Source organism: Meles meles, chromosome 1 (assembly GCF_922984935.1).
Source record: "Meles meles chromosome 1, mMelMel3.1 paternal haplotype, whole genome shotgun sequence".
In the NCBI taxonomy this organism is placed as follows: domain Eukaryota; kingdom Metazoa; phylum Chordata; class Mammalia; order Carnivora; family Mustelidae; genus Meles; species Meles meles.
Window position 1 is genome coordinate 7,574,722 of NC_060066.1, and position 26,746 is coordinate 7,601,467.

At 41.7% G+C, this 26,746-nt stretch overlaps 1 protein-coding gene across 1 annotated transcript in view; it reads left to right on the forward strand.

Annotated features, from left to right (window-relative positions):
• The first annotated feature begins 11,104 nt into the window (after window positions 1-11,104).
• LOC123940845 (basic proline-rich protein-like) overlaps window positions 11,105-26,746 on the forward strand; it is a 60,408-nt gene continuing 44,766 nt past the window's right edge. The window contains exon 1 of the mRNA XM_046003799.1: window positions 11,105-11,570. Within this exon, the coding sequence (XP_045859755.1) occupies window positions 11,105-11,570 (466 nt within the window). The remainder of the gene's footprint in view (window positions 11,571-26,746) is intronic.

A 26,746-nucleotide genomic window follows, 5' to 3' on the forward strand; every position in this document is an offset into this window, starting at 1 on the left:
GCCCACGTTCTGACAGCTTGGTCCCAACTTTGGACCACCTACCTAAGGACTTATTTAATGTGAGAGAAAAATAAACTAGCTTGATTAGGGCACTGTTAGGTATGGTAGTCCTACTCAGCATTACTTGGAAGCTTGTTGGAAATGCAAAGTCTCAGTCTCCACTACAGGCCAACAGAATCAGAATCTCTGGAGCCCCAGACTCTGTGTTTTAACAAGCTCTCCAGGTGCTTCTTGTGCTCTCTGGAGTTTGAGAGGCATTGATGTGGAGGTTTCCTGCGCATACACCTAACCTGATAACTGAAAGAGTAGTCCTAAATTGCAGGTTTTTGTCAAGGACTTGGTGAAGGCTTAAAAGGCAAATGATATAAAGCCAGGGAGGATGGCAAAGCTAGTAACTGACAGTGTCAAGATTTAAAGTGATTTTGACAGAGTGAAACACTGAACCAAAGCCAAGAAGATGAAATATAATGGGGATATATAAAAAGCAATCAAAATGTTATTTTTTATTGGAGGAAATATAAAATGTTCTTCTGTTTGACTTCTTAAAAGAAATGTAAAATTACATATTTTAAAATATAACAAATAATGCTATAAATCAATGCCAATTATGACTAGTGAAAGGAACAAGGGAAGGAGAGAAGATCAGGAGAGGGGAGAGCACAGAGTGCAAAGGAATAAGAGACATAGAGTCAAGGACAGAGAGGGTGAGAACTGAGGTCCCCTCCCAGGCTCCCTCTGTGGATCCTGAGATGACCTTCGCAGCTGGAGGTAATCATCATAATTAGCCAGATTATGTTGAAACTTACTACATGCCAGCCGCTGTACTGTGTGCGTTATGCAAATGTATTCTCTCGGGAACTCTGTGAGGTAAGATCTATTATTATCATTGTTTTTCAGATGCAGACTCTGAAGCAGAGAGGTTGAGCAGGTCTCCCAAGGCCACACAGCCAGCACAAGGTGGAAGTGGGATATGAACCCCAGGAGGCAAGGGGTCAGGGATGTGACCCTCAGCTGTTCTGGTGTACGCTACCCTTTGCAGCTGCCCCCTTCTTGTTACTGACTGATTAATTTCTACTAATTGAAAGCCTTCCATAGAAATAAGGAAACCCACTACCTCACAGTCCAGAGGTAGGGTGGGATCCAGGGGCATTATAATTAACAGCTCGAAGACGTCATGGCAGATACAAGTTTTTCCACTCCTGTGTGCTTGGTCCTCAGCCTCTGGCTTCATCCTGTAGCTAGATCACCTCATAGTTCCAAGATGGCAGCCAACAGTCTTGAAACGTTGTGCTTTCTTTTTCATGGCCAACAAGGAAGAGAAATCTTTGTGCCTGGCATGGAATCTAGTGGAATACATATCTTTTAATATGTTCTATTGTACCAATGTAGGCAAATGACCATTCTTAGACAATAGGGGTCATCAATGAGAATGCTATGAATTGATTGTGATTGGTTAATCAGGACCTACCCCAAAGTTAGGAATGGGTCCAACTGAATCAGGACTCCATGGTATCCAGGATGAATGGGCTCCACTATTTTTTGTGATTCCGTCTCCTTTTTCTTTTAAAGCAAATCAAATTCTTCATCTGTTTGAATCCTCACAAAATAATAAAATACTGAGAAAATAAAAATATTCACTAGAAAGCAACTTGGATAGAAAACCCCTTTTTAACTCTTCAGCAGCTTTCCTAACCTTATATTTTTGGACAGAAAGCCTTGTGCTTTCCCTTGACAGGTGTAATTATGCTATAAGGAGAGGCCAGGTCGTGGTGAAGGCCAGGTCAGGTACTCTAGGAGGTGGGAGGAACCCAGCATTTACTAAAGGTCTAGAGAGAACCAAGGCCCAGAACTGTTGTGCATTTGCTCATGGTCATTCAGTCGGTCAAGTGGCCAAGGTGGATTTCAAACTCTAGTCTCTCTGATTCCATGACCCTGGTTCTTCCTACCACACCATACAACCCAATCGAGGATCATCCTCATTTGCTGAAATTATTAGCATTGAACTTTTTAACTGAGATTCCTTGGCTATTTCTCTCTGCTCTGTGGCTCCTGTTAGTTGTGACAACTACTTTCAGATTATAGCAGATTTTCTACTAACTTCCATTTCTTTTTTTTTTAAGATTTTATTTATTTATTAGAGAGAGAGCAAACACAGGCAGACAGAGTTGCAGGCAGAGGCAGAGGGCGAAGCAGGCTCCCTGCTGAGCAAAGAGCCCGATGTGGGACTCGATCCCAGCACGCTGGGATCATGACCTGAGCCGAAGGCAGCCACTTAACCAACTGAGCCACCCAGGCGTCCCCTAACTTCCATTTCTTGAACACTTACTGTGTTCAATGTGCCAAGAACTATGCTAGCCGCTTTATGGGAACAGTCTCAGTTTATCTTGCCACTAACCCTGTGATACAGTTTATTATGCAGAATGATTTTAGTTGCAAGCAGTAGAATCCCAAACCAAACGTCACGTGCTGGTGGCTACATCCACAATTCTTTTATAGTTACGACTCTCTCTAGATTTAACTGTCTTGAATTTATCTGGCTTCAGTAGAACTCACAATCTCTTTTCCCATTTTGTCTAATTGAAAAGATTTAATTGGGGCCACTTCAAACAATTCAGAGGTTTTAATGGACGGAGGATACCTTCCACTGGTCCTCGCCTGAATTTTCACCTGACTTTATCACTTAAAGACCTCGGTTTTATCTTTTATTGTTTGGAAATCAGAATCAAGGATATCCTGTAGTCCTCCGAGTCCTCAAATTTTGGGGCATTTCTACTCCCTTCCATCTCTTCAAAATGGACAATTCTTTCCTAAGCTCAATGTTCTTATTGGCACCAAAGGTGTGTGAGTCACATACTGTTGCAAAACCTTTCTGCCGAAACCACAAGCTCATTCAGTACATGTCTGTCTCTCTCTCACTAGTGATTACTAGTGGCACATTTAACAATGTCTCTCCACGAGATAACGTGAGGGGCTGTTTTTCCACCCTTCAATAACATACTGGTCGCCTCCCACTCCCAAGCCCCAGAGGTAATGCCCCTTTAATTTAGGTTTTCTGCTACGGCAGCGCCTCAGTTCTAAGTCCCAATTGCTATATCAATCAGCCGAGCCTAAACAATGCTGCGGTAGCAATAAACAATCCACAAATCTTTACAAGAGGAAGGATTATTCCTTGCTTATGCCCATGTCCTCTGTAGATGGGCTGTGATTTTGCCATGTCTTCTTTCTTCTAGGACTCCGACTGAACACACAGACACTATCTGGGACATGCCAGCCTGGCACCAAGGAAGAAGAAAACAGGGCACACGTTCCTCTGCTTAGAAATGGTACGTGTCCTCTACACACATTCCATTCCCCCAAACAAGTCGGTTAGTCAAGCCTCACTTCAATAGGTGAAAATTATTCTCTTCTCATTGGAAAAGATATCGTAGAGACCCACAGTGAAGGCAGTGTGCTGGTAAATGTTTACATGCCTCTTGGGAAATAAAAGCCCTGACTTCTGGCTTTTGCCAATTTCCATGGTGTAAATACTCCCATGATGGCCAATTTCAAGCTGCCGGTGTCACTGAATGCAGAATTAGGAAGAGGTGTCTGTCCTCAGCTCTCACAAGCAATGTAAGCCAGCCACAGCTTGGCGCTAAAGCTACCCCATTTTAAATCAACAACTAAACATAAATCGAGTCATACCTGCTATGGGCTGCAGGAAGCAGGACAAGGAAGGAGACTATTTCTTGACTCGGCATAAACCTGAACGGAACCTAAACTAAGGATTTGCAGTAGGGCTGAAGACTTAGACCACTCAGAATTAAGTCTTCATGTTATTTGTTATTCCTCTATTAACTGGTATATTTGAGTGGAGAGTGAGAATGTGAGAATGAAATAAGAATCATCTTTTGCATCTATAAATAAGATGCAGCCCCAGGTTCCTCCTTTGCGGAAATTCTTATTAAGGACTTGGATCTCCTCCAAGAAAAATAAGGCAGAGATCATTCAAACTCTTTCATTCCAAATTACTCCTGATAGGAACTGCTTGGTGAGTCTACGTTTCTATTTTTTATATGCGCTTACAAATTTCCAGTAAAAAGTTTGTTTAAAATGTCCGTGAGCTTGGAATCAGCTCTAAGTTCTTTTTTTTTTCCTCCAAAGATGCTCTTTAAGTAAATGAGCATCAGCACCGTGATGACATGGAGCAAGTTGCTTATGTGCTCTGAATTTCTTTCCCCATCTATAAGATCGGATAACAATTCCTGCCTTTTAAGACTGTTATAAGCTTGAATATCCAGCATACAGAAAGCACCTAAGAGTACCTTGTACATGATAGTCCCTCAATAAATAATTATTACCATGCATAACTAAGAATATGGATAAGAATTCTTATGATTATTACTGAGGCATGGGACAAGGAAGTTTGAGTCACTATTTACAATAGTGTAGCCTCAGAGTACTCGGCAGGAATAATCTGGCTGTTGATTTTGAGTACATCTGACAGGAATGACTTCTGCAGCCCCTCTGGAAGCATGGATACTATTATCATTTAACAGAACTCATCTCTCTAGTTGTTAGTGCTTTATGACTATAGACTTTGAACTTGGCCCAAATTGTCAGTCCCACAGAAAGACTGGGTGGTTTGCCTCAGGGTGAAATCTTGGCCTGAAGGGGGTGGATCCTGAACCCCAACCTCGGAGAGCATGGAAAGCTCACTCAACCATGTTGTGGCCTTTCATAGTGATTCTGACATAAAAATACCAAAAGGAAAGTCTACCTCCAACTCCACAGGAATTCTGGAAGAGCTGAAGGACCACTCAAACATATATGCCTGGCATACCACTTAAGGTCATAGGACAGAGCTTCAGAGAGATCATGATGATGATTCATCAAAAGAACAGCCCAGGTTAGTTGACCATAGAGTTGAGGGTCCATTTCTGGGTTCTCCATTCTGTTCCACTGATCTATGTGTCTGTTTTGTGCCAGTACCATACTGTCTTGATGATGACAACTTGTAGTAGAGCTTGAAGCCGGAATTACGATGCCTCTAGCTTGGGGTTTCTTTTTCAATCTTCCTTTGGCTATTCAGCCAAAGGTCTTTTCTGGTTCCATACACATTTTAGGATTGTTTGCTCCAGTTCTCTGAAAAATGTTGATGGTACTCTGATAGGGATTTCATTGAATATGTACATTTCTTTGGTTAGCACAGGCGTTTTAACAATATTTGTTCTTCCAACCCATGAGCATGGAATGTTTTCCCATTTCTTTGTGTCTTCCTCAATTTCTTTCATGAGTGTTCTATAGTTTTCAGAGTACAGATCCTTTACCTCTTTGGCTAGGTTTATTCCTAGGTGTCTTGTGGATTTTGGTGCAGTTATAAATGGGATCAATTCTCTGATTTCTCTTTATTCTGCCTCATTGTTATTGTATAGAAATGCAACTGACTTCTGTGCATTGATTTTATATCCTGCAATTTTGCTGAATTCCTATATGAATTCTAGCAATTTTGGGATAGAATCTTTTGGATTTTCTAAATAGAGTATCATGTCATCTGTGAAGAGTGAAAATTTAACTTCTTCTTTGCATATTTGGATACCTTTTGTTTCTTTTTTGTTATCTGATTGCTGAGGGTTGGACTTCTAGTACAGTGTTGAACAACAGTGGTGAGAGTGGACATCCCTGCCATACTCCTGACCTTTGGGGAAAAGCTTTCAGTTTTTCCCCATTGAGGATGATACTCGCTGTGGGTTTTTCGTATATGGCTTTTGTGATATTGAGGTATATACCTGTATCCCTACACTGCAGAGAGTTTTTATTGGTTGGAATTAGAGGGTATTATGCTGAGCAAAATAAGTCAGTCAGAGAAAGACAAATATGGTTTCACACATGTGGAATTTAAGAAAAAAAACGGATGAACATAGGGGAAGGGGAAGAAAAATAAAATAAGACAAAAACAGAGAGGGAGACAAAGCACAAGAGACCCTTAACTCTAGGGAATAAACTGAGGGTTGCCGGAGGGGAGATAGGTGGGGGGATGGGGTAACTGGGGGATGGGCATGAAGGAGGGCACGGGATGGAATGAGCACTGGGTGTTGTATGCGACTGATGAACCACTAAATTCTACCTCTGAAACTAATAATATGCTATATGTTAATTAAATTGAATTTAAATAATTTAAAAATAAATAAATAAAACTTAAAGAAATAAAACATGGAGAAAAAAAAAAGAACAGCCCACCACTTTCCTGGGGTCAACTCATTCATTCTTTCGGAGTTGCTGTAAATAGTCAAGATGTTTCTTTCAGACTTGTTTATGCTTCTTGACTTAAAAACTAATGATGAGGAAGATGCTGGTAATGATAATAGTAAAAACGGTGCATGGCCCATGTTGTCTGAGACTCCGTGTCCTACTGTTCTGTAGTGTGTGTGTGATTCTGTGTATGTGTATGTGTACTGGCTCCTCCCAGGTGACTTTTTTCTAAGATTTTTTTTTTTAATTTATTTGAGAGAAATTGAGACAGAAATAGCAACAGAGAGCATGGGGGGGGGAAGCAGGCTCTCCCCTAAACAGGGAGCCTGATGTGGGGCTCAATCCCAAGACCCTGCAATCATAACCTGAGCCGAAGGCAGATGCCAACTGACTGAGCCACCAAGTGACTTTTTTAAAACGAATTATTAGTTCGTAGAGGTGCACATAGCGATGTTCCAGCAGTGACAATCACACACAGTAAAGGCACCAAAACCTTGGAAGCAATTTAATAAAAGCTAGTGGAGACAGAGCCTCAATTAATTGGGTCTTCCAAAATTAAGAATGTAATGTTACTTGCATGAGCAGCTCCACACATGCGGGGTACAGCAATGGTCCCATTATTTATTTTTCCAATTAAGTAATTGAGTAATAGTTGCTGCTTTAACAAATATACCCCTAAATGTTCATTTATTTCTCACTTACGTAACAGTCCATGCAGTCACATTTCTTCCTGTTGGAGCAAAGGGAGCACCAATTTCTCTGAGCAAAGTGGGAGCATTTGGTCATGTCCAGGCAGGTAAGATAAGGAAAGGTGAAAGTCCCAGCAGCAGCACCCCCATCACCATCAGCAGAATGCCTTCTGTAATAGTCTATTTCCAAATCGGACGAAGTGGCCACCAAATCCTGGCTTGGCCAACAGCTAATCGTGTGACCTTGGCCCACTCACTTCCCCTCCTGAAGTCTGAGCTTCTTTATCTGCAGAGCGGAGCTAACATGGTACTAAATAGGACTGCTGGAGGATTAACTGAAAGAACAGAAGGAAAACTTTAAGTTTAGTCCCTATTTTGTGGTTGGCTTTTAATGCCTCATTACTCCCCTTTCATTCAATGGTTATTTTACCTACCTTCCTACTATTTGTGTAATACAGGCATGGCTTTGTGAAGGCTCAAAGACATGTAATAGCTTTCTCCCTCACAGAGCTCATAATACATTCATTGGTTCAATAAGCAATTATTTTTTAAAGATTTATTTATTTACTTATTTGAGAGAGAATGTGTGCGGCAGGAGGGGCAGAGAGAGAGAGAGAAAATCTCCAGCAGACTCCCTGCTGAATACAGACGCCAAGGCAGGGCTCAATCCCACAACCAGGAGAACATGACCTGAGCGGAAACCATTGGTCCGCTGCCTAACTGACTGAGCCACCCAGGTGCCCCAGTTCAATAAGCAATTATTGAGGGTCTATTATGTGCCAGGCACCCTGGTGGGTGTTAGAGCATACATAAGGTAAGTCAAGGCCCTTGCCCTCAAGCGGCTCACGTTCTAGTGGACTAGGGAAGACATGACAATACATAGAGTGTATCTACAGCCCTGAAAGAGAAGAGCTACACCAGGGGTGTGTGGCATGGCTGTTTTCATAGGCCAAGAAAGCATTGATGAGCATCGCCAGGTGGAGGGGCCTGAGCAGAGAATTCTAGAACAGCTGAACCTGTGTGCACAAAAAACATGGCAAGTATGAGAAGCTGCGAGTTTTCAAAATCAGTGTCCTTGCAGAGGTACCAGGAGACACGGCTGAAGAAACTGGTGGAGGATGAAGTATAAAAAGCCACAAGAGAAGCGCTCTCTTTCCTGAAGAGGCAAAGAGGAGCCAAGAAGACAGTGCAGCTGTTGGAGGACCGTGCTTAGCGTCCTACCCTTTGGAAAAGTTCTTCTGCAGTCTGGGGTATGGTGGAAGTGGGGCTGGATGAGCTCAAGACAAGGTGAAAAGTCCAGCCCCATCATTGTCCAGACTGGAGAGATGAGGACTCACACTAAAGCAGTGGCCGAGGCAGTGGGGAAGCTCTGTGGCTACCACCGCCACTCAGGAGGAGGATCACGGGATGCCAAGCGGAGAGAATGGAGATGGGGATAAACTGAGAACAATCCATGCTACTGGGTGTTTGGCAGCGGCTTGACTATGACCAGGAAAAAGAAGATGGGGCTTGGTGAGGAACTAACACACACGTAGTGAGTTAAATAGTGTATCCAGAGGAGGACGATGCTACATACAAAACACCACTGGGCTGTAGATTATTGTGCCGAATTAGACAAAGGAGCAAATGCTACCAGTTCAGACAAAGCAAACAACGTTTGATCTCTTTTTTGTGACTCCTCTTTGCATAATTTTTCTGCTTTTCTGGGAGCAATCACACTGATACACGTAGGAGTAATTCATCTACTCTCCTTAACAACAGCTGAAAATCTCTCATTCTAGGCCCACAGCAGCAGTTACGAAGACACTATGACCCCTTCTTCCCCTAGATTTGCTTCTCACTCTGCTCGGTATCTTGTGCTATTGCCAAAGCGTTCTTTCATTGCGTGAGTGTGACCATGTAATTTCTGGTGCATTTTAGAGTAGTCCAAGATTTATTGAGAATTCATAATTTCATAACTTCCCAGAAAATCTTAGGGTCTGAGTTATAAATATAAACACGGTAAAGTCTGCCCCCAAGAACTTTATGAAATAGGCAGGGAGCCCACTCAGACATTCAATAGCTAGTTGTTCAGTAGTGTAGTGGTACTAAGGGAGACGCTGGAAATACGAAGTGGAACTAGATACGATTCCTGCCATTAAAGACTTTTACGTCTGATGGGGAAGGCGAATAAATCAAGCCTTAAAGGAATGGGTGAAAAGTGATATATTAGACCATAAGATGCCTTGGGAGCAAGAAATAGGAACAGCCAACCCTATCTAGATGTTCAGAGAAGCTTTCTCTATGTGACGTGTACATAAATCACAGAACACAAAGTCTACTAGGAATAGACTCCAAAGCAGGATATATACCAACTGCTATGGAAAAGGGACTAACTCATTCCAACTGAGTAGATCCAGCAAGAGTTTTTGGAAGAGACCACATTTTAGTTGGAACTTGGGAGAGTCAAGTGAATTAATTCCTGCAAACAAAGTGGGAAACATAAAGGCATGTTTGCAGAATAGGGTGATATCCTTTACTAATATCAGGTTTGGGGCTTGAAGACAGAAGGAGACAGACATACACTTCTTAAAAAGTTACAGCATAGGGAACATAGTCAATAATATCGTAACAATATTGTATGGTGACAGGTAGTGACTAGACTTATCACGGTGAGCGCTAAGTAATAGAGCAGAATTGTCAATCACTGTTGTACACCTGGCATGGATAAAACATTGTATATCAACAATATTTCAATAATGAACATTTTTCTGTCAACAGCAAATCTAGAGTTAAAAATACTACAACGTTCAAGAAGTACCATGAGGCAGTAAGTGATTAAGAGCTGTTAGAGGAAAGGCTGGAAGCAAGTTTGGTGAACGGTGAGGTCACCAGTATGTCTGAGTCATAGGCGCCTGCATGGCCCTGTGGCCAGAGGCTCCTTGTGGGCTGTAAAGGCATTCTTGCCCACCGGTGGACAGTGGGTAAATGATGACAGTTCACTCCGTTAATCTTTCCTCAGCCATCCAGAAATCGTGAGGACCTGGAGCTCCTTGCTTCATGTTTATACTTTAACCAAAACTCTAAGAAATTTAGGGGCCTCAAGGGAACTGATAGCACTTTTCTGCTGCTTGTTCAGATGCAAACTGAGAAGCCAAAAAAGTGACCTCCAAAAGTTGCCCTAAGTCCAGAGTTGTAAACCTTTTAGGGGATGGGGATGGGGTCCGCAGGGAGAGTGAACGGACCCACAGATATGGAAGGGAGCTCTTCATGGGTTTTTCTGGGATGTTCTTCCCACCGTCCCTGCAGGACAGAGTACTGAACTTGCAGCCTGGGCCTCTGCCACGACCTGGCATTGAGCATTTAATCTTTCCATCTCTTCACATCCCGCGTTCCCGTTTGTAAAACAAGAAGGTTGGAGCGCCATACTAATAGCTACGTATTTAGGGGTCACCATACACGTCAGGCCAAGCGCTTTCCACTTTCTTAGTATTACAGGGTTATGCTCATTTCAGGCATGTAACAGCGATGATGTTATGCTCACGGAAGTGTCCTTAGCACCTGTCACCACATAACTATTACACTCCTGACTACTTCCCTGTGCTATCTGTCCTTTTCATTCCACTTCTCTTCCGATCCTCACAACCACCGTAGCAGACTTTACTAACCCCATTTTACCCAAGACAGTTCAGAGCGTGTGAGTAATACATCCGAGGTCACACAGCAGCAGCTGCAAGGCCAGACTGCAATCGGAAGTTGCGGACCCTAACACCACGGAGTGCGGGTTTCCTAGGGCTTAATCTTCCCCGCACTGGGACCGGAGGTGCCCTTCCCGGGACTGCCGGCCGCCTGCCCCTCCTCCTGCCTGAACTCCCGGGAACGCGCCCTGCCACCACCGGGCATGCTCAGTCGCTCTCGAAGGGTTTTCGTTCTGCCTGAGGAAATTTTTCACGCCGACCCGGCAGCCGGGCCCGCCTCGCCCACGTCTCCTTCTCTCAGGATTGGTCAAATTCAGCGAGTCAGCGAGGCGGCCCAGATGGCCTCCCCACTCCCCCCTCCCCGCCCCCACGCCCAGGAACCGGAGAGCTCTGGGCGCGCGCGCTCCGAGCGTGCGTGCGTGCGTGTGAGTGAACACGTGAGACCCCGGAACGTGCACCGAGGGCTGGGGCAGGAAACAGGAGGCGAGGGGCGGGGCTGCCGTTGCCATGGCAGTGACGTCAGGCGTCGGGGAGCGAACCCGCCCCTTCCCCACGCGCGCGCGCGCACACGGAGACATGCACACGCGCGCGCACCGCCGCTCTCCCTCAGACACACTGGAGGGAAAGGTCAAACTAAAGGCGAGGGAGCCGGGAGGCCGGAGGGAGCCGCCGCTGTTGCCGCGCGCCATGACGAACGCGGCCGAGGCTGCTTTCTCTCCGCGGACGCCGCCGAGCCACTGCTCTCACCGCGCCCCTCGCCCCCGCCCCCCGGACCCCCCTCCTCCCCGGCTCTCGCGCGTCCCCGCGCCCCCTCCCCATGGCGCTCGGGGCGCGCGTCGGGCCTGGGGCGCGCGCCGGCCGCGAGCGGGAGCGGGCGCGGGCGCGGGCGGGTGGGGGCTGCGGCGGGCGGGCGGCCGGCCTCCTCGCGCGACCCCCGGTACCTTCGCCCAGCCCCTCAGCGAGAGCCCGCCAGGTGAGTGCGGCGGCGGGGGGCAGAGGGCGTCAGAAGAGGACAGGGGAGCGCTCAGCCCCCTGCCTGACTCCTTCCGGGGACGCTGACAGGCGCTCGGGACCTGGCCTCTGGGGGGCGTCGCAGGGTCAGCCTGACGGGGGGGGGGGGGTATTTATTTATTTATTTTTTTTGCGCCGCTGCCCCTCGGGGTCCGGCCCCTGGCTGGTGAGGGGGCTCGGCACCGGGGGAGTGCAGCTGCCGGGTAGGAGTTGGCAGGGTGACCCGGGCGTGGGGTCAGGCGACGGGAGGGCCCTTCTCTGGGGCTTGGTAAAGTACCGGGAGGGGGCGAGGAGCCGAGCAAGGTGCGCGGGGTTGGGGGGGGGGGTAGGTGAGGTTTGGTCCGCTGGAAGCTTTTCGGACGGGGTCCTCGGGCAGTTGAGGGAAACTCTGCCCTTGGGACGAGGCTCTGTGCTTTTGCCCGGGCCAGCGCAAGTGGCGGATTTCACAGCAAAACTCGGGGAAGCCAGGCAGGACCGGACGGAAGGGAGAGGGACCGGGAGGACCCGTCTGGATGGGGACCAGAGATGAACAAATCTGCCTGTGGGTAGCACTGGGGCATGATGTGTGGACGTTGCCATGCCAGTGTTTGGTGTTTGTTGCTTGTGGTTATTTTAGGACCAAATGATAAAAAAGTTACTTGGGAGAGAGGGAACTGCTTGCATGGTCATGAGCTCTTCCCTGGGTGTGCAGGAAATGGGTAAATCTTTCACATTACCACCCGCCACTGAATCGGTGCCCAGGGGGCTTATCAACGATAAATACAAAACTTGGAATGAAACACGGGAATGTCTGTCGCATGAGTTTCAGGTGTCAGGCTCCGTGGTCCGTGGGAGAAAACTGGGAGGGCAGTGTAGTCCTTGATATGCTCAGGCAGTCCCCTTTTTGTAATAAGCTTTGGAGCTCATCGGAGTGGAGTTTAGTTGTAACTGCCAGGGTTAAGTAATCACACTGACCCAGTGCCACCCACCAATCAGGAGCTTCCGTGAGTGTAACTTGGAAGACTACTACATAACCAGTATTGTGAATAACCAGTGGTTCTGCTGGGGTTTTTCCTCTTTAATTGTCCGCTCTTACATTGCTCTTACCAGACCTTAAAATGAGTGATCCAGTTAAATGCTCTCCACTAAGTCCCTTTTAAATTATCAGGCGCTAGCTCTCACATGTCATTTTTTCATATTTGGAAGTTGCTTGGGTATCTCAAATATAATAGCTTCAAATTGATAAGGATTTTTTGAGTAGTAAGTCCAGCTTAAGCGGATTATACCAAGTGGGTAATGTGTTTTAAAATTTAAATCTCATCCAAGAAAACCTGTGGTTTGTGAAAGGTGCAGGATTGTGACAGCTGAGGAAATGTCTGAAGGAGTCTTCTGTGAAGGATAAGGGAAAACCAGGACACCTGGTGAGGTCGATGTTAACTGGCAGGGCCAGCGTATGCAAACTTGCTCCTTACTTGAGAATTTCTGACACGCGGGAGCCTCTTCTCTTGATTGTGGGTCTTCCATTATTTGTCATTTTCAAAAAGTTCTGTCGACAGAAAACCCTCACTTCAAAATTGAGTGGTTGTGGCATGTACCCAAGGTACCGAAGAGTTTCAGTCCAAGATGTAAAGGAGGTCTATTCAGTTTGGGATCTTGTTCATTCTTTTTGTGCAGCAGTTTTTGTATCTGACTCTTCTGATGCCCCTTTGAGGTCTTACTCCTATTGGCTGTTGCTGACATATGTCTGTAAACAATCCTGTCATGGGCTACTTGACTGTTACAACCTAAAACATCATTTCCTGTAATATATAAATAATTTTTTTCGTCCTTCCTTCTCTCTTTTTAAAGGGAACTGTAGAATTGGGCATATCAGCACTTACTCAGCATATGCCCCTCCTGTAGATCTCATTGACCTTGATAGCATAATGGAGGTCACGTGTTCATGGAGATAAACTGTTCTTGAACAGTTTCCACCAAGTGATAAAGACATATGGGAAAGAGATTTTTTTTTAAAGTTTTTTTTTTTTTAATTTATTTATTTGAGAGAGAGAGAGAGATCATAAGCAGGCAGAGAGAGGGGGAAAACAGGCTCCCTGCTGAGCAGAGAGCCCGATGTGGAGTTTGATCCCAGGACCCTGGGATCTTGACCTGAGGCAGAGGCTCAACCCACTGAGCCACCCAGGTGGCCGGGAAAGAGATTTGAGATATGCATATCTTGATTTTTTTAAATCATTTTTATTGGGAATTTATTGTGCTCACTGCCAAAAATAAGTCATTGATTTCTTTTTGAAGAATGCATACCTTTCTATTTTACTTTAAAAGAATCACTTAACTTCTTTTTTCAACTTTTCTGGTATTGCTTGTATAGTCTGTACTGACAAATGGTTTTTTGGGTGACATTTTTAAAGGTTGGGAAATAAGGAGAAAGGCAGTGATACTGGGATGAATTTGGCCTGGGAAAGCAGCTGTGCTCTAGGAAATACGATATTTACAAGTATAAGATTGCAAAACAAATTAACTAGTGGTTAGGTATGTGAGAATCCTATATTTTACAAAAAGGATTCACTAAAAAGTGCCTTCAAATAATCCCTTTTACATGGTACTTAACCAAACGTGACTTGATTTATAAAAAATCATTTGGCATACAACAATTTAGGAATAGATTTGGGGAATAATGTAAGATTTATCAGTATGTACCTTGAGTTCTCCCTTTCTCAAAAGTGGGTACAAAATTAATATTTATGGGCTTCTTAAATTCAAGCTTATGCTGCTTGTATACTGCCTATTAATATGTTATGAATAGAAAACTTGTCATCTGATTTGAGCTGTGCCGTTTAAGAAGTACATTGAAACCTAATTAAAATGCCAAAATTTTATGGTCAGGTTTGTGTGGAAGCCCATCCAAGGTAGTGTAGTTAAGGTATCAAAAGCACCTTGTTGTAAGATACTGTTACTAGGACAGTGGTCCTGTAGCATAGGCCAATGAGTGGTTATACCCAGACTTCAGCAAAATCAAAATAAGTAGATTTGGTCTAAAGTCCACATGCATTGAAAACCATTACCTTGAATTTTTCTCTAGGTGCAAATTATTCCTCAGAATTAAAGGCTTGATTTTCCTAAGCTGTAATTCTCTTTGGGTCACTTGTGAAAAATTCTATTTTGATAAAAGAAGGACTATGTACTCTTTGAACTTTTCAGGGAACTTTTTTTTTTTCTTTTTGTTAGTGCAGTTGGGTTTATTTGGAATCATAGAAGGTCTTGAATGAGCTACTCAGCGAGTTTTCATCTGAAATCATCTTGCTTGGGTGATGTATAAACAAAACAGTAATGTGAGTTAATACAATTAGAACTTGCTTACAGGTTATCTCAAACTTTATGTTGGGATACAGGGTAAAGGAAGAAACTGTGTACAATGGGTAATTAATCTAGTTTGCCTTAAACTGTTCATGTCTGGCTTCATAAGAGTGATACTTCTCCGCAGTTTGAGAGATGTCTTATTTTTAGAGACGGAATTTAAAGGGTAAGACCTTTATACGGGTATATAAGTGTTCAAAGCATCAAAGTGTTTGAGTGCTTTAATAGTTTTTGTTTTGTTTTTGTGCTTTGGACAGAAAGCAAGAAATTATTTTCCTGCCAAATATGGGTTGAGAGCCCAACTTTGGGATAATGGGCACGGTGTTTTTCCTCTTATCATCATTGAATATTATAAAAATTGAGGGAGCAGCTTGAATGATGCCATTGCGTTCTTAGTACAGGCTCTTAGTTCCTCTCTTGAACAAGTGAGTTAAAATGAAGTTTGAAGATGTGATATTAAAAGAAATTTTTTCAGTTTAAAGAAAAAATTCCAAGGTATTGTCTCAAGGGATTGCTAATTTTAGAGCATGGTGAGATTTTAAAAAACCTTATTACTTGGATTTATCAGTAATAAGGGCATTTAATTAAACAAATTTTAAATAATGCAAAAAATTAAGTAGACTGTTTTGGATTTAAAATATTTGTGCCAAGGGGTGCCTGACTGGCTCAGTCAGTTGAATGTTGAATTCTTGATTTTCATCTCAAATCATGATCTCTGGTAGATGGAGTCCTACCTTGCTGGGCCTGGGGCCTGCTTGAGGTTCTCTCTCTCCTCCTCCTTCTGCTCCTCTCCCCTCTTGCTCTCTAAAAAAAAATAATAATAATAAAAAATTTTAATTGGAACATAAGGCTGATTTATGTTATCAGTTTCATTATTTAACTCAATGTCACTTTAAAAATGTCATTCAATTTTTCTGTTCCCATTTTTCTATAAAATGCAGTTAGTACATGCTTTATGTAAAGTTGGGTTTTTAAATAATATTTGCTAGACTTCTTAAGCATAAAATATTACCTAATAACTGAGAGGTATATGTAAATCTTCTATATGGGATTTTTAAAAAAAATTGGACCTTGTAATCTATAGAAATTGGGACAAAAGTTGGAAAAATCAAAAAGGCCAAGTTCAGAGTTACAGTTTATCCTGTGAATTGTATTTTTCTCATTCTCCCTAAAGGATTTTCTTTCATTCTTGCTTGTTTATGCTTTCTAAACTCCAGTCGCGCTAGTTTTTAGTGTTGGATGGTATCTACACTATCAATAGAAAGTTCTCTTGTAAATCTGCCCTGTGTATCTTCTCAAAGCTGTTCCATCTGGGACACTGTTTGAATTTCACTTACTGAGTATGCTTTAATCACAAAGTATTACTAAATAGAAAGATTCTAATGATGTACTTCTATTTGTTGGCTAATTAAACAGCATAATAAAAAATAAAAATAAATAGGTTATTGCAATTTTCACAAAGTAGAGGAAAATATAAATTTATCTTAAGATATTTTATAAACATTTTTAGTTACTCCAGGGACAGTTAAACACAGTATGTATAATTTAATATTTATAACTATTATTAACATTTGTTCTAATTTTATTTGATATATTATTAAAATCAGAATACTAGGTGTACAGTCTCATTTAAAAATATCTGTCTATGGAATATTTTTCAAAACAACTTGCCCTTAAATGGGCAAAGGATGAAAATTTTACGGTTAAAACTTCTAATTAAATATACAGTTAAGTATTTGATATCAGGTATTGTTTTGATTGTTATCTTATATATGAGGATTTTTTTGGTATGTTTTTATAGGATTACTTTCAAGTATTTTATTTTCAAAGTTTTTTTTTTAAAAGCACTTTGTTCTTAACGACTATTTTGGAGTCTTCACACTTTTATATTTGAAAGAAGTGGAAATGAGTGATTTATTAGGTTCTTTTCATAAAATGCACTAATTTAATTGGAGCGTGTGGTGTAACTTACTTTTGTTATAATCAGAGAGTTGTCTTTATCCTAAACAAATTTATATGAGAATAGTTAGCAATTTTGGCAAATTTAGGTAGGATAGAGTGTGTGCAGAACTGATCAGTGTTGGACTGGGTGGGTTTACAATATCATATGGAAATGGTGTTTCCTTTATAAAGACATTTCTGTTGAGTCTGTTTAAGGATCCTTTCTTAAACATGCCTGTAAGTAAATATATTATACACATTAGTCAAATGATATATTGAAAGATTTAATTTATATCCTGTGCTTCTTTCCCATCTTCCTCCTTTTAATAATTATCAATAATTGGCCTTTAGCCACTTACTATGGCGGAACTTTTAATGCATGATAGAGTGGCCCAGGGTGGTGGTAGTTTTTTTTTCCTAGTGTCTTATCTGATGGAGAAAAGTGAGATTGTTCTGTAACTCTTAATACATGTTAAATACTGCTTTGAACATTTGCTTTTAATTTATGATTTATAAAGGGGAAAGAACTTTAAACACTTCTGAGATTATTTAAGTGGTTATATACCCCTCTCCCCACCTTGCCCCAAATACTACTGCAAGGAATGGAGAGGATAAAGGTAAAGAGGCATTGTATGGGTTAATTTAGTTGTATAAAGGGAATATATTTGTTTTAATACAAAATGTTTTAAATTAATCATTAAATACTTTTTCCTTCTGATTGTAACCTTGCTTTTTTATTAGCACTTCTGACTGTGAAGAGTCAAGAGTAGCAAACTGCCAGGAGAAGTATATGGGACTCTTGAATCAGTTTACGTATTACTGCTAATGGCTGGGGAAGAATAAGTACTTCCACACTGATGATTTTCAGTGATCACATAGAGCTCCACATTTTATAAGGTGGGATAACAGATGGGGAAGGATTATCAGATTCAAAATCATTGTTAAGAAAATTCAAGATTATCAATCTTCAAAAAAATACATTATATCAATTATAATCACATATCCTATATTTTCCAACACTGTACAGTGTTGACTATCCTGTGGCCATAAATACAGTAGTTAGTATGAGGTTATACAATGTGCTCATTTAAATTATAATTTAACTGAAGGATGAACAGGCTGATATTAATCTTATCTTATTTTTTTCTGTATTATAACAGTTCGTCATTGATTTTTTTTTAAGGTCTAGTACTGTTTGCTTGGTTTTGCGTATGCCTAACTCTATGATTGAAGATCAACTACAAGAATGAATCATTGAGAAGTTAGAATCACATTGGGAGAGGCATGAGGTAAATAGAACACAATGGTAAGGATGCTTGGGCAGTTCAGTTGGATGAATGTCAGACTCTTCATTTTGGCTCAGGTCATGATCTCGGGGTCCTGAGAATGGGCCCCACAGTCTGCAGGAATCTGGCTTGAGATTCTCTCCCTCCCTTTCCTCTTCCTCCCACACCCTTGAGCCCGTGGTCTCTTTATCTCAAATGGGTCAATAAATCTTTTTTTAAAAGAACAGAATTGTATGGATATATTAATTTTTCTCTCTAAAGCAGTGGTTTTGAAACTATTCTGTAAAAGGTTCTGGAAGAAGTCAGGCAGGTTCATTCCAATTTCAACCAGTGCAATCTTACTTTGATCAATTATAAGTATGAAAGTTTACACAGGTTTCTTTTGAGAGCAGGGTTCTGTTGTTTAAAATAAAAGTGTGATAACCACTATTGGTAGCATATTTGATCTTATCACTGTTCTACTTAAATCCTTACAGTGGTTGGGTCCTTTTATTATGATTTTGAAGACTTTTCTTTATCTAAGACCAACTTCATTCTTCTTCTCTTCTCGCTCTTTCTCTCATTTCCCATGTCAGCCCTTCATTCTAGTCCTACTTAAACTGCTTGATATTCCCTGAGAGGAAAATGTTCTCTTACATCTCCATGCCTTTGCAAAGGGAGCTGCTGTCTTTCTTACCGTGCCAGGCAGGAGTCTGCTCCCTTGGAACCTTGGTCACAACTCCATAAAAGCATTTATTTCTTTGTTTTGTAATGGTGGACTTCCTTGAGAACAGAGCCCATCTAATTTTATCTTTGTATCTGTACTACTTGATGTTCATTAAGTATTCAAATGTCTGTTGAATAATTGCATTTAGAATTTGTGAAGTAGCAGAATTGCTTTAATGTACTCCCATGTGAGTAAAACATCCCAGATCCAGTCTGTGCAGTGTTTTTAATGACATAGTGTCAGGCTGTGTATGTCAGAGGCACCCAGTTGCACTTATCGTGAAGTATAATAAAGCCGAAAGACACATAGGAAGATGATACTAAGTTCTTGTGTCTTTTTTTTTTCTTTTCTTTTTTTTTTTTTTTTGATTTTTTATTTACTTATTTGACAGAGAGAGATCACAAGTAGGCAGAGAGGCAGGCAGAGAGAGTGAGAGGGAAGCAGGCTCCCTTCAGAGCAGAGAGCCGGACATGGGACTCGATCCCAGGACCCTGAGATCATGACCCGAGCCGAAGGCAGCGGCTTAAACCACTGAGCCACCCAGGCGCCCCAAGTTCTTGTGTCTTAAATGAAGCGTTTTGGATTTAGTTATCTAATCCTAAAAGTTGGTTGTGAAAACATGTTAACAATGATTTTATAAATTCTATACAGGTCCGATAGCTCATGAAAAAATTTCTTCATATGTGACTAAAGCAAACAGACTCAAGACCTTCGTATGTCAAAGTATAATACATTGATGCCACTCGTAGAGGTTAAAAAGTGGGCCCTGACGCTGCCCTGCCTAAATACATAGCCCTTTCCTGCCTGTCGGTACTGTGTGAACTTCTGCAACTTACTTAACCATCCCGTACCTCCTTGTTCATATCTGAAAATGAGGATGTTGAGAATGCTGCTTTATATGGCTGTGATGAAGTGTATACGAGAATGCCCACCACCCAGAAAACACCAGTAAATGTTAGCTCTACTTAATTTCTAGTGGCTTCTTGTTTAAACAAATGAATGTTTATTGTGCATCATTTAAAATCAGTTGCTTTAATATGTGAATATCTAATTGAAAAGAAACTTAACATTTTTAGTTAGCTGTACCTTTCACCTAGCAACTGTTTTATCCCCTTACTGACTCATTCTCTGGTCTCCCAGTGGAGTATAGACTGTTTCTGTCAGATGGGTGGACATGGGAGATTTGAAACTGTGTTCTCCTCATGTCTGCAGCAGAGCATTGTGTTCCCACGACCTGTGCATTTCTAGGTAGTGCCCACAAGAGAGGAGGGAGAGAAATAGCAAGTATAAGAATCCAGCGACAAGTTCTTAAACAAGCCTTAACCTGTACAGATAAGTCCTAACATTTCATTCCTTTAGTAGAGAATATATATTCAGCTTTTTTCCTTTTTTACATTTTCCTTTATGACTTTGGCTTAGAATAATTGATTGTTTAAAATCCAGATTTGCATTCATTCCAGAAAAGTACATACACATTTACTTTAATTAGTCTGTGAACCTGTTTTTCTCTCCTTCTTACATTTACTTCCCTACAGTGAGGGAAATCAGTAGGATGTCAGTCATTTGTGTCAGTACTGTGTTCTATGAAAATCTTATGCACTATGAAACCCTGTTAAATAGCCCATTTAGGATGCAAAGAAAATGTTAAGGGAAGAAGGAAATTGTATTCCAAGATACTACTTTGTAAAGAGTGGGTTATTCTTATAACAAATAATAGCCAGCTTGTCCTTACAGCCTCCTTTGACTTACTTCTTCTGTGTCACAACACATAATGGGTAACTTTTAAAACTGTTCCGTTAAAGGAAGGAATTTAACAAGCATTGTTGAATGTTCACTGGTAACTCTGGGTGACTTGCAGATAAACCACGCAGGCATTCGTCTTTATATACTGCTTTATGACCTGCTAGTGAGACCAGAGGGTGAAGGGAAGGTGTGGGAACGAATGCTGGAATGAGAGTGGAAACGTGCTGGATTTTGAAGAGAATGGGGAAACAAAGTAAGTGCGAGGACCATTTTTAAAATGCCAGTAATATGCAGTGTGATAGTCTGCCATGAGAAATTTGAGTGTTTATACAAACTGATGGATATACTTATCATCTTGTAATCAGAACACTAATTTTATATTAGCCAATTTTTGTTTAAGTGCCATTTGAGGAACTTTTAAAACATTTTTTGCACCTCCCTGAAAATTATAGCAGGTAGGTCATGCTAAGAAAAACAACTTCTAGAATAAATACAATTTTGACGAAGCCCGTTTCCTTTGTACAAACCAGGACACTGTGTTCGCGTTTAATGTTATCTGGCCTTGAAATTTCATTTCCCTTCAACAGCATGCCTTTCTGTGTTTGTCAAGGCAAACAACTTCTTGTTTTACTTCTTATCTCAGTTCTTGTTCCTCGTTGTCACTATTAATATTATTATTATTTTGTCAGAAAAGAGAAATACTGTTTGGACTTTTTCAAATGCCTCAGATATGCTGGGTTACATAGAGGAGTGAGCTAGGTTTCTATGACTTTCCCAGTTCTGTCCTCTCTATAGTGTCTCCCCCATGCTGTCCTCCACCCTTCCTTGTTTTAGAAGGTTTCTAATTGTTGGAAAAACTTCTCATTGATATCAGTCTGTTTCCCATCTTACTTTCACTTACAGGTCCTTGGCATTCTAGGGCTATGTATGTGAAGCGCACAATAAATTCTTACACACAGTAATTCTTCAAGTATCTGAAAATGACTATTAAATCCTACTTGATCTTTTTTTCCACAGTCAGGGGTAAGAAGCTAATTCTTAAAAGATATGCACGTGACGTGCTTTACAGACCTTTCTCCAACCACATTGCTAACTCATGACAAAGTCTGTTCGTCAGTATACCTCTTCAGTTGGCCAGAACTGAACCAACTGCTTCAGATGTGGTCTGACCATGGCTGAATACAATTAAGCTATTATCTGAATACTGTACTTCTATTAATGCAGCCTGAAATTTGCATTGCATTTTTTGGCAGCCACATTACCCTTTGATCACATTGAGCTTCTGGTCAACTAAAACCTTGTCTCCTTCTCACGTGGGCTCCTTTAAGTCTAATCTTTCTCATTCTTTATTTGCCAGTTGGATCTTTGAAAGTAACATGCATGAATGAGGTCTTGGCATTACCATAAAAGTTTAAATGAATTTATCTTTTTCAGATTTCATCCCATTTGACTGTCTGGAGATTTGAGCTAACATTTGTATAAAACTGCACAGTTTTCTTGGTGCTTTCACATACATTTTACTTTAATCTTCACAACAACCACCCAAGAATCAGAAGAGAGAACGACTTTCCACTAAATCAGAAATTCGCAGATGTGGTACTACGTCAGTTTGGTTTTTTTTTAAAGATTTTATTTATTTGATATATAGAGAGAGATCACAAGTAGATAGAGAGGCAAGTAGAGAGAGAGGGGGAAGCAGGCTCCCTGCTGAGCAGAGAGACCGATGTGGGGATCCCAGGACCCTGAGATCATGACCTGAGCCGAAGGCAGAGGCTTAACCCACTAAGCCACCCAGGCACCCTGTCACTGGTTTTTTGATAACCGATCCTGTGCTCATCTTATCACTGCTCACGTAGTAAGCATTTAGCGTGCCCTTCCGTGTGGGGCCAGCACACTGGTACTGGTGCATCAGTGAGACAGACAGAGTACAGTCTGCCTGCTGGCATTTGTGGCCTGGCACACAAATAATTACTGCCAGTTGCTCAGCACTTAGTATCGGTAAGGCGCTGTGGTGGACTGCTTTATTGTTAAGAAGAATTTGTTGCCTTTCTTTACAAGGGTCCCCTCTGCAGGAGGATTATATTTCCTACTTTGTTGAAATCAGGTTTGGACACTTGGTTTTCCTCGACCAATAAAATGTGAGAGGAAGCGACATATTCCTTGTTTGAACACATGCTTTAAATTCCATCTTGTGGTTTTCCAGGGGCTCTTTTTCCTCTGTTACGGAACCAGTATGCCTTAGCTAGAGCTCGTCCCAGAGTGATGGAGCAGAGCTGAAGCCAATCCATGACAGACATTATAGACATAAGTGAGAAATAAACCCCTGTGTTGTAGGCACATGATTCTGGAGTCGTCTGTTACACTGTATATCATACATCCCAAACTACAGTGTGATGCTAACATCATTCGAGGTACTCGATGAAGACACGGAAGATGTAGGCCTTGTCCTCGAGGAGAGTGCAGTTTTGGTGAATGCATTCAATGTCCACAGGTTATTGGTAGTTGGGGAAAAGGAGAATATACATCTGGAAAGGACTTTGAAGTTGGGGCTCTTTGCCGACCTTCATTTTACCCCGAGGCTGAATTAGTGTGTTGACTGGGTCTATGACCCAGCTCCTCACTGTTACAACTTCTTATTCAAAATTTGGTCAGCATGGTTGTCTAAATCCTCACTCAAATCGCCTTTTGTTAAAAAAATAAGTAAGAGGATGGGCTTCTACAGAAAGTCAGCAGAAACTTTCGTAAATCTGTTAATCAGCACTCACTGGGTAACCTAAGCATCTACCTCGCTGAACTGTGCCTCCTGCACATCCAGAAGAATACGAGGTCCTGGGTTCGTTCAGATTTCCCATTAGCACGGCAATGCGCACATCTCACTTTGCATGGGCTGTTAGACAAAGCCCAGGCTGGGATTCTGAGAGGAATGTCCTCACACTGAGAAGGTAAGGAATACATGCCCCAGTGTTCGGGGGAGCATAATGACATGTAAAATTTTATGTGGATCTGCATCATTGTGGGGTGTAGCATTCCTCACATTCTCAAAGGGAATCGTGATTCCCCTGGAAGGTTACAAGTCCTGTTGTGGAGTGAGAATGGAAGTGTAACAAGGATCCAGAGAGTGCCAGGATATAAGGGAGAGGTGGGACAAGAACCCAGAAGGGAATCCAAGAAGGAATCATTGGGAAGAGTTGAGGACCAGGAGCAAAGACAATGTTACAGAAGCTGGCTTCTTATTTATCATATTAAAAAAATCTGTTCTAGAATTTTGTATGAATTCTGCAGCCATCCTCATGGTATTTCCTTATGATTCCTTAGAAGTTACCAAACTTGGAGATATATTTAATGTCTTAGAATAGGATTTTTTTTTTTGATCTATAAATACTAATTTAAAGCAATTCTTGTCTTCTTTTTCTGTCTCCTTTTTATTTTGGCTTCAATTACTTTTTTCTTTTTTTCCCCTTAATCCTTTTTTACCCTTCCCAGATTAAAGATCATTCTAGTTTAAAAAGGCTGACTCAAGATGGGAATGAAGTGGTCTTTTAGGTTTTCTGTAGACAGTTGATCCCATGTAAGGAAACCTGCCTGTGTTATTCTTTAAGTCTTTTAAGTTTTTCTTTAGCACTTCTAACAAATGTCTACCTTTTAAAACAACTTTGTTGATATATCATTGTTACACAGTAAACTGCACATATTGAAAGTGTACAGTTTGGTGGTTCAGTGGGTTAAGCCTCTGCTTTTGGCTCAGATCATGATCTCAGGGTCCTGGGATCGAGTTCCATGTCGTGCTCTCTGCTCAGCGGGAAGCCTGCTTCTCCCTCTCTCTCTGCCTGCCTCTCTGTCTGCTTGTGATCTCTCTCTCTGTCAAATGAATAAATAAAATCTTTAAAAAAAAAAGTATACAGTCTGATAAGCCTTGACATATATGTATGTCTGTACAGCCATCACCGTTGGGACACCTGGGTACCTCAGTTAAGCGTCTGCCTTCAGTTCAGGTCCTGATCCCAGGATCCTGGGATCGAGTCCCACATCAGGCTCCCAGCTCCCCTCTGTTTGTGTGTTTTCTCTCTCTCTGTCAAATAAATAAATAATATCTTCAAAAAAACAAAAACAAAACCATCACCGCATTCAAGATACTGAACATAACCATCTCACCCCCAGAAGTCTCTTGGTAATGCCCCACTTCTCCCTAAGCAACCACTATTCGTTTTCCTTCACTTATATTTGTTGGCATGTCCTAGAATAAAGTTTATACTCTTTTTTGGTCTAGCTTCTTTCCCCAGCATGATTATTTTGAGGTTTATCCATGTTCTACCATTCATCAATAGTTTATTCCTTTTTTATTGGTAAGTAGAATTCCATTGTATGAATATGCTGTAGTTTTTGTGTCCATTCACCTCTTGATCGCCACTGAGTTGTTTCTAGTTCCTGACTATTACAAATAGAACCGTCATGAACATCCACGTACATGTCTTTGGATGGATGTATGCCCTCATTTCTCTTGGGTAAATGAAGAGTGGAGTGGATGAACCAATCAAATGGTAGGAGTAGGTGTGTATATATAGAGTGAGAGATTTTAAGAAATTGGTGCACACGGTTGTGGGAGTTAGCAAGTCGAAATCCACAGGCCAGGCCAGCAGGCTGAAACCTCAGGCAAGAGAGTTGATGTGGTCCTGAGGCCAAAGTCTGTAGCCTACGCCAGCAGGCTGGAAACTTAGGATTACTATTCCTGTTTTGAGACCATTCCTTCTTCCCCAGGGAACCTCAGTTTTTTGCTTTGAAGACCTTCAACTGACTGGATGTGGCCTAAGCACATTATGGAGGGTAATCTTCAATTAATGTCAGCTGACTGAAAATGTCAGGCAAATCTACGAAATACTTCCCCAGCAACATCTAGACTAGTGTTTTACCAAGGACGGCATAAAACGTAGCCATGTTGATGCATAAAATTTAACTGCCACAATCCCTAAGTATGTCCATTTTTTAATGCTATTATAGAGGATATGTACTTTAAAAAGTTGAGTTTCTGACTGTCGCTAATTCACTAGTTTGTTTTGTTTTTTGTTGTACTTTTAACCGCAGCCTTTTCATGATTCTTAAAACAGATGAATGGCGGTGTTTTCATTCTAGGTTAGGATTACCTTCATCTTTTTAGACCTGTCCTTAAAGATACGAATTATTTTAAGCAGGTGCCATGCCCAGCATGGAGCCCAACGTGGGGCTTGATCTCAGGATTCTGAGATCAAGACCTGAGCTGAAATCAAGAGTCAGATGCATAACCGACTGAGCCACCCAGGTGCCCCTAAAAATATGAATTATTTTACATACTTGCTGATGTTATTAATCTCCCACTTTTCTTATTTATTGGAATCCTTTTCATTTTAAGTGTCTTAGCTCATTCAAGTCATCTTTGTTTTTTTGTATCATAGGATTAAACCATTCTTATTTATTTTTAAAGATTTTATTGAGAGAGAGAGATCACGAGCGGGGACGAAAGGGAGAAGCAGGCTTCCCACTAACCAGGGAGCCTGATGCATGGCTTGATCCCAGGACCCTGACCTGAGCCAAAGGTAGACTGAGCCACCCAAGTGCCCCGGTGCTGATTCCTTTTAAAAAAGAAAGAGAACGTTTGGGAGAAAAGATGAAAGTTCACATTTCTAGGCATCACCTTTTGCCCTTCTTTCTGTGAACAAGTCATTTAACTTTTTCTGAGCCTCAGTTCCTCATCTGTAAAGTGGAGGGATATCTATTTCATGGAGCCATCATGAAGTTAAATGAGGTGATTTTTGTAAGGAACCTGGGATAGACCTTTTTTACAGAACAGCTTTCATTATTATTTTATTCAACAGATGTTTAATACTATTAGCATTTCTTTATGAATTTAGAATAATTTTGTCACTTTTTTTTAAGATTTTATTTATTTATTTGACAGAGATCACAAGTAGGCAGAGAGGCAGGCAGAGAGAGGAAGGGAAGCAGGCTGCCTGCTGAGCAGAGAGCCCGATGCAGGGCTCGATCCCAGGACCCTGAGATCATGACCTGAGCGGAAGGCAGAGGCTTTAACCCACTGAGCCACCCAGGTACCCCAATTTTATCACTTTGTCCAAAAGAAAACCACAAAGCACTGTTCTA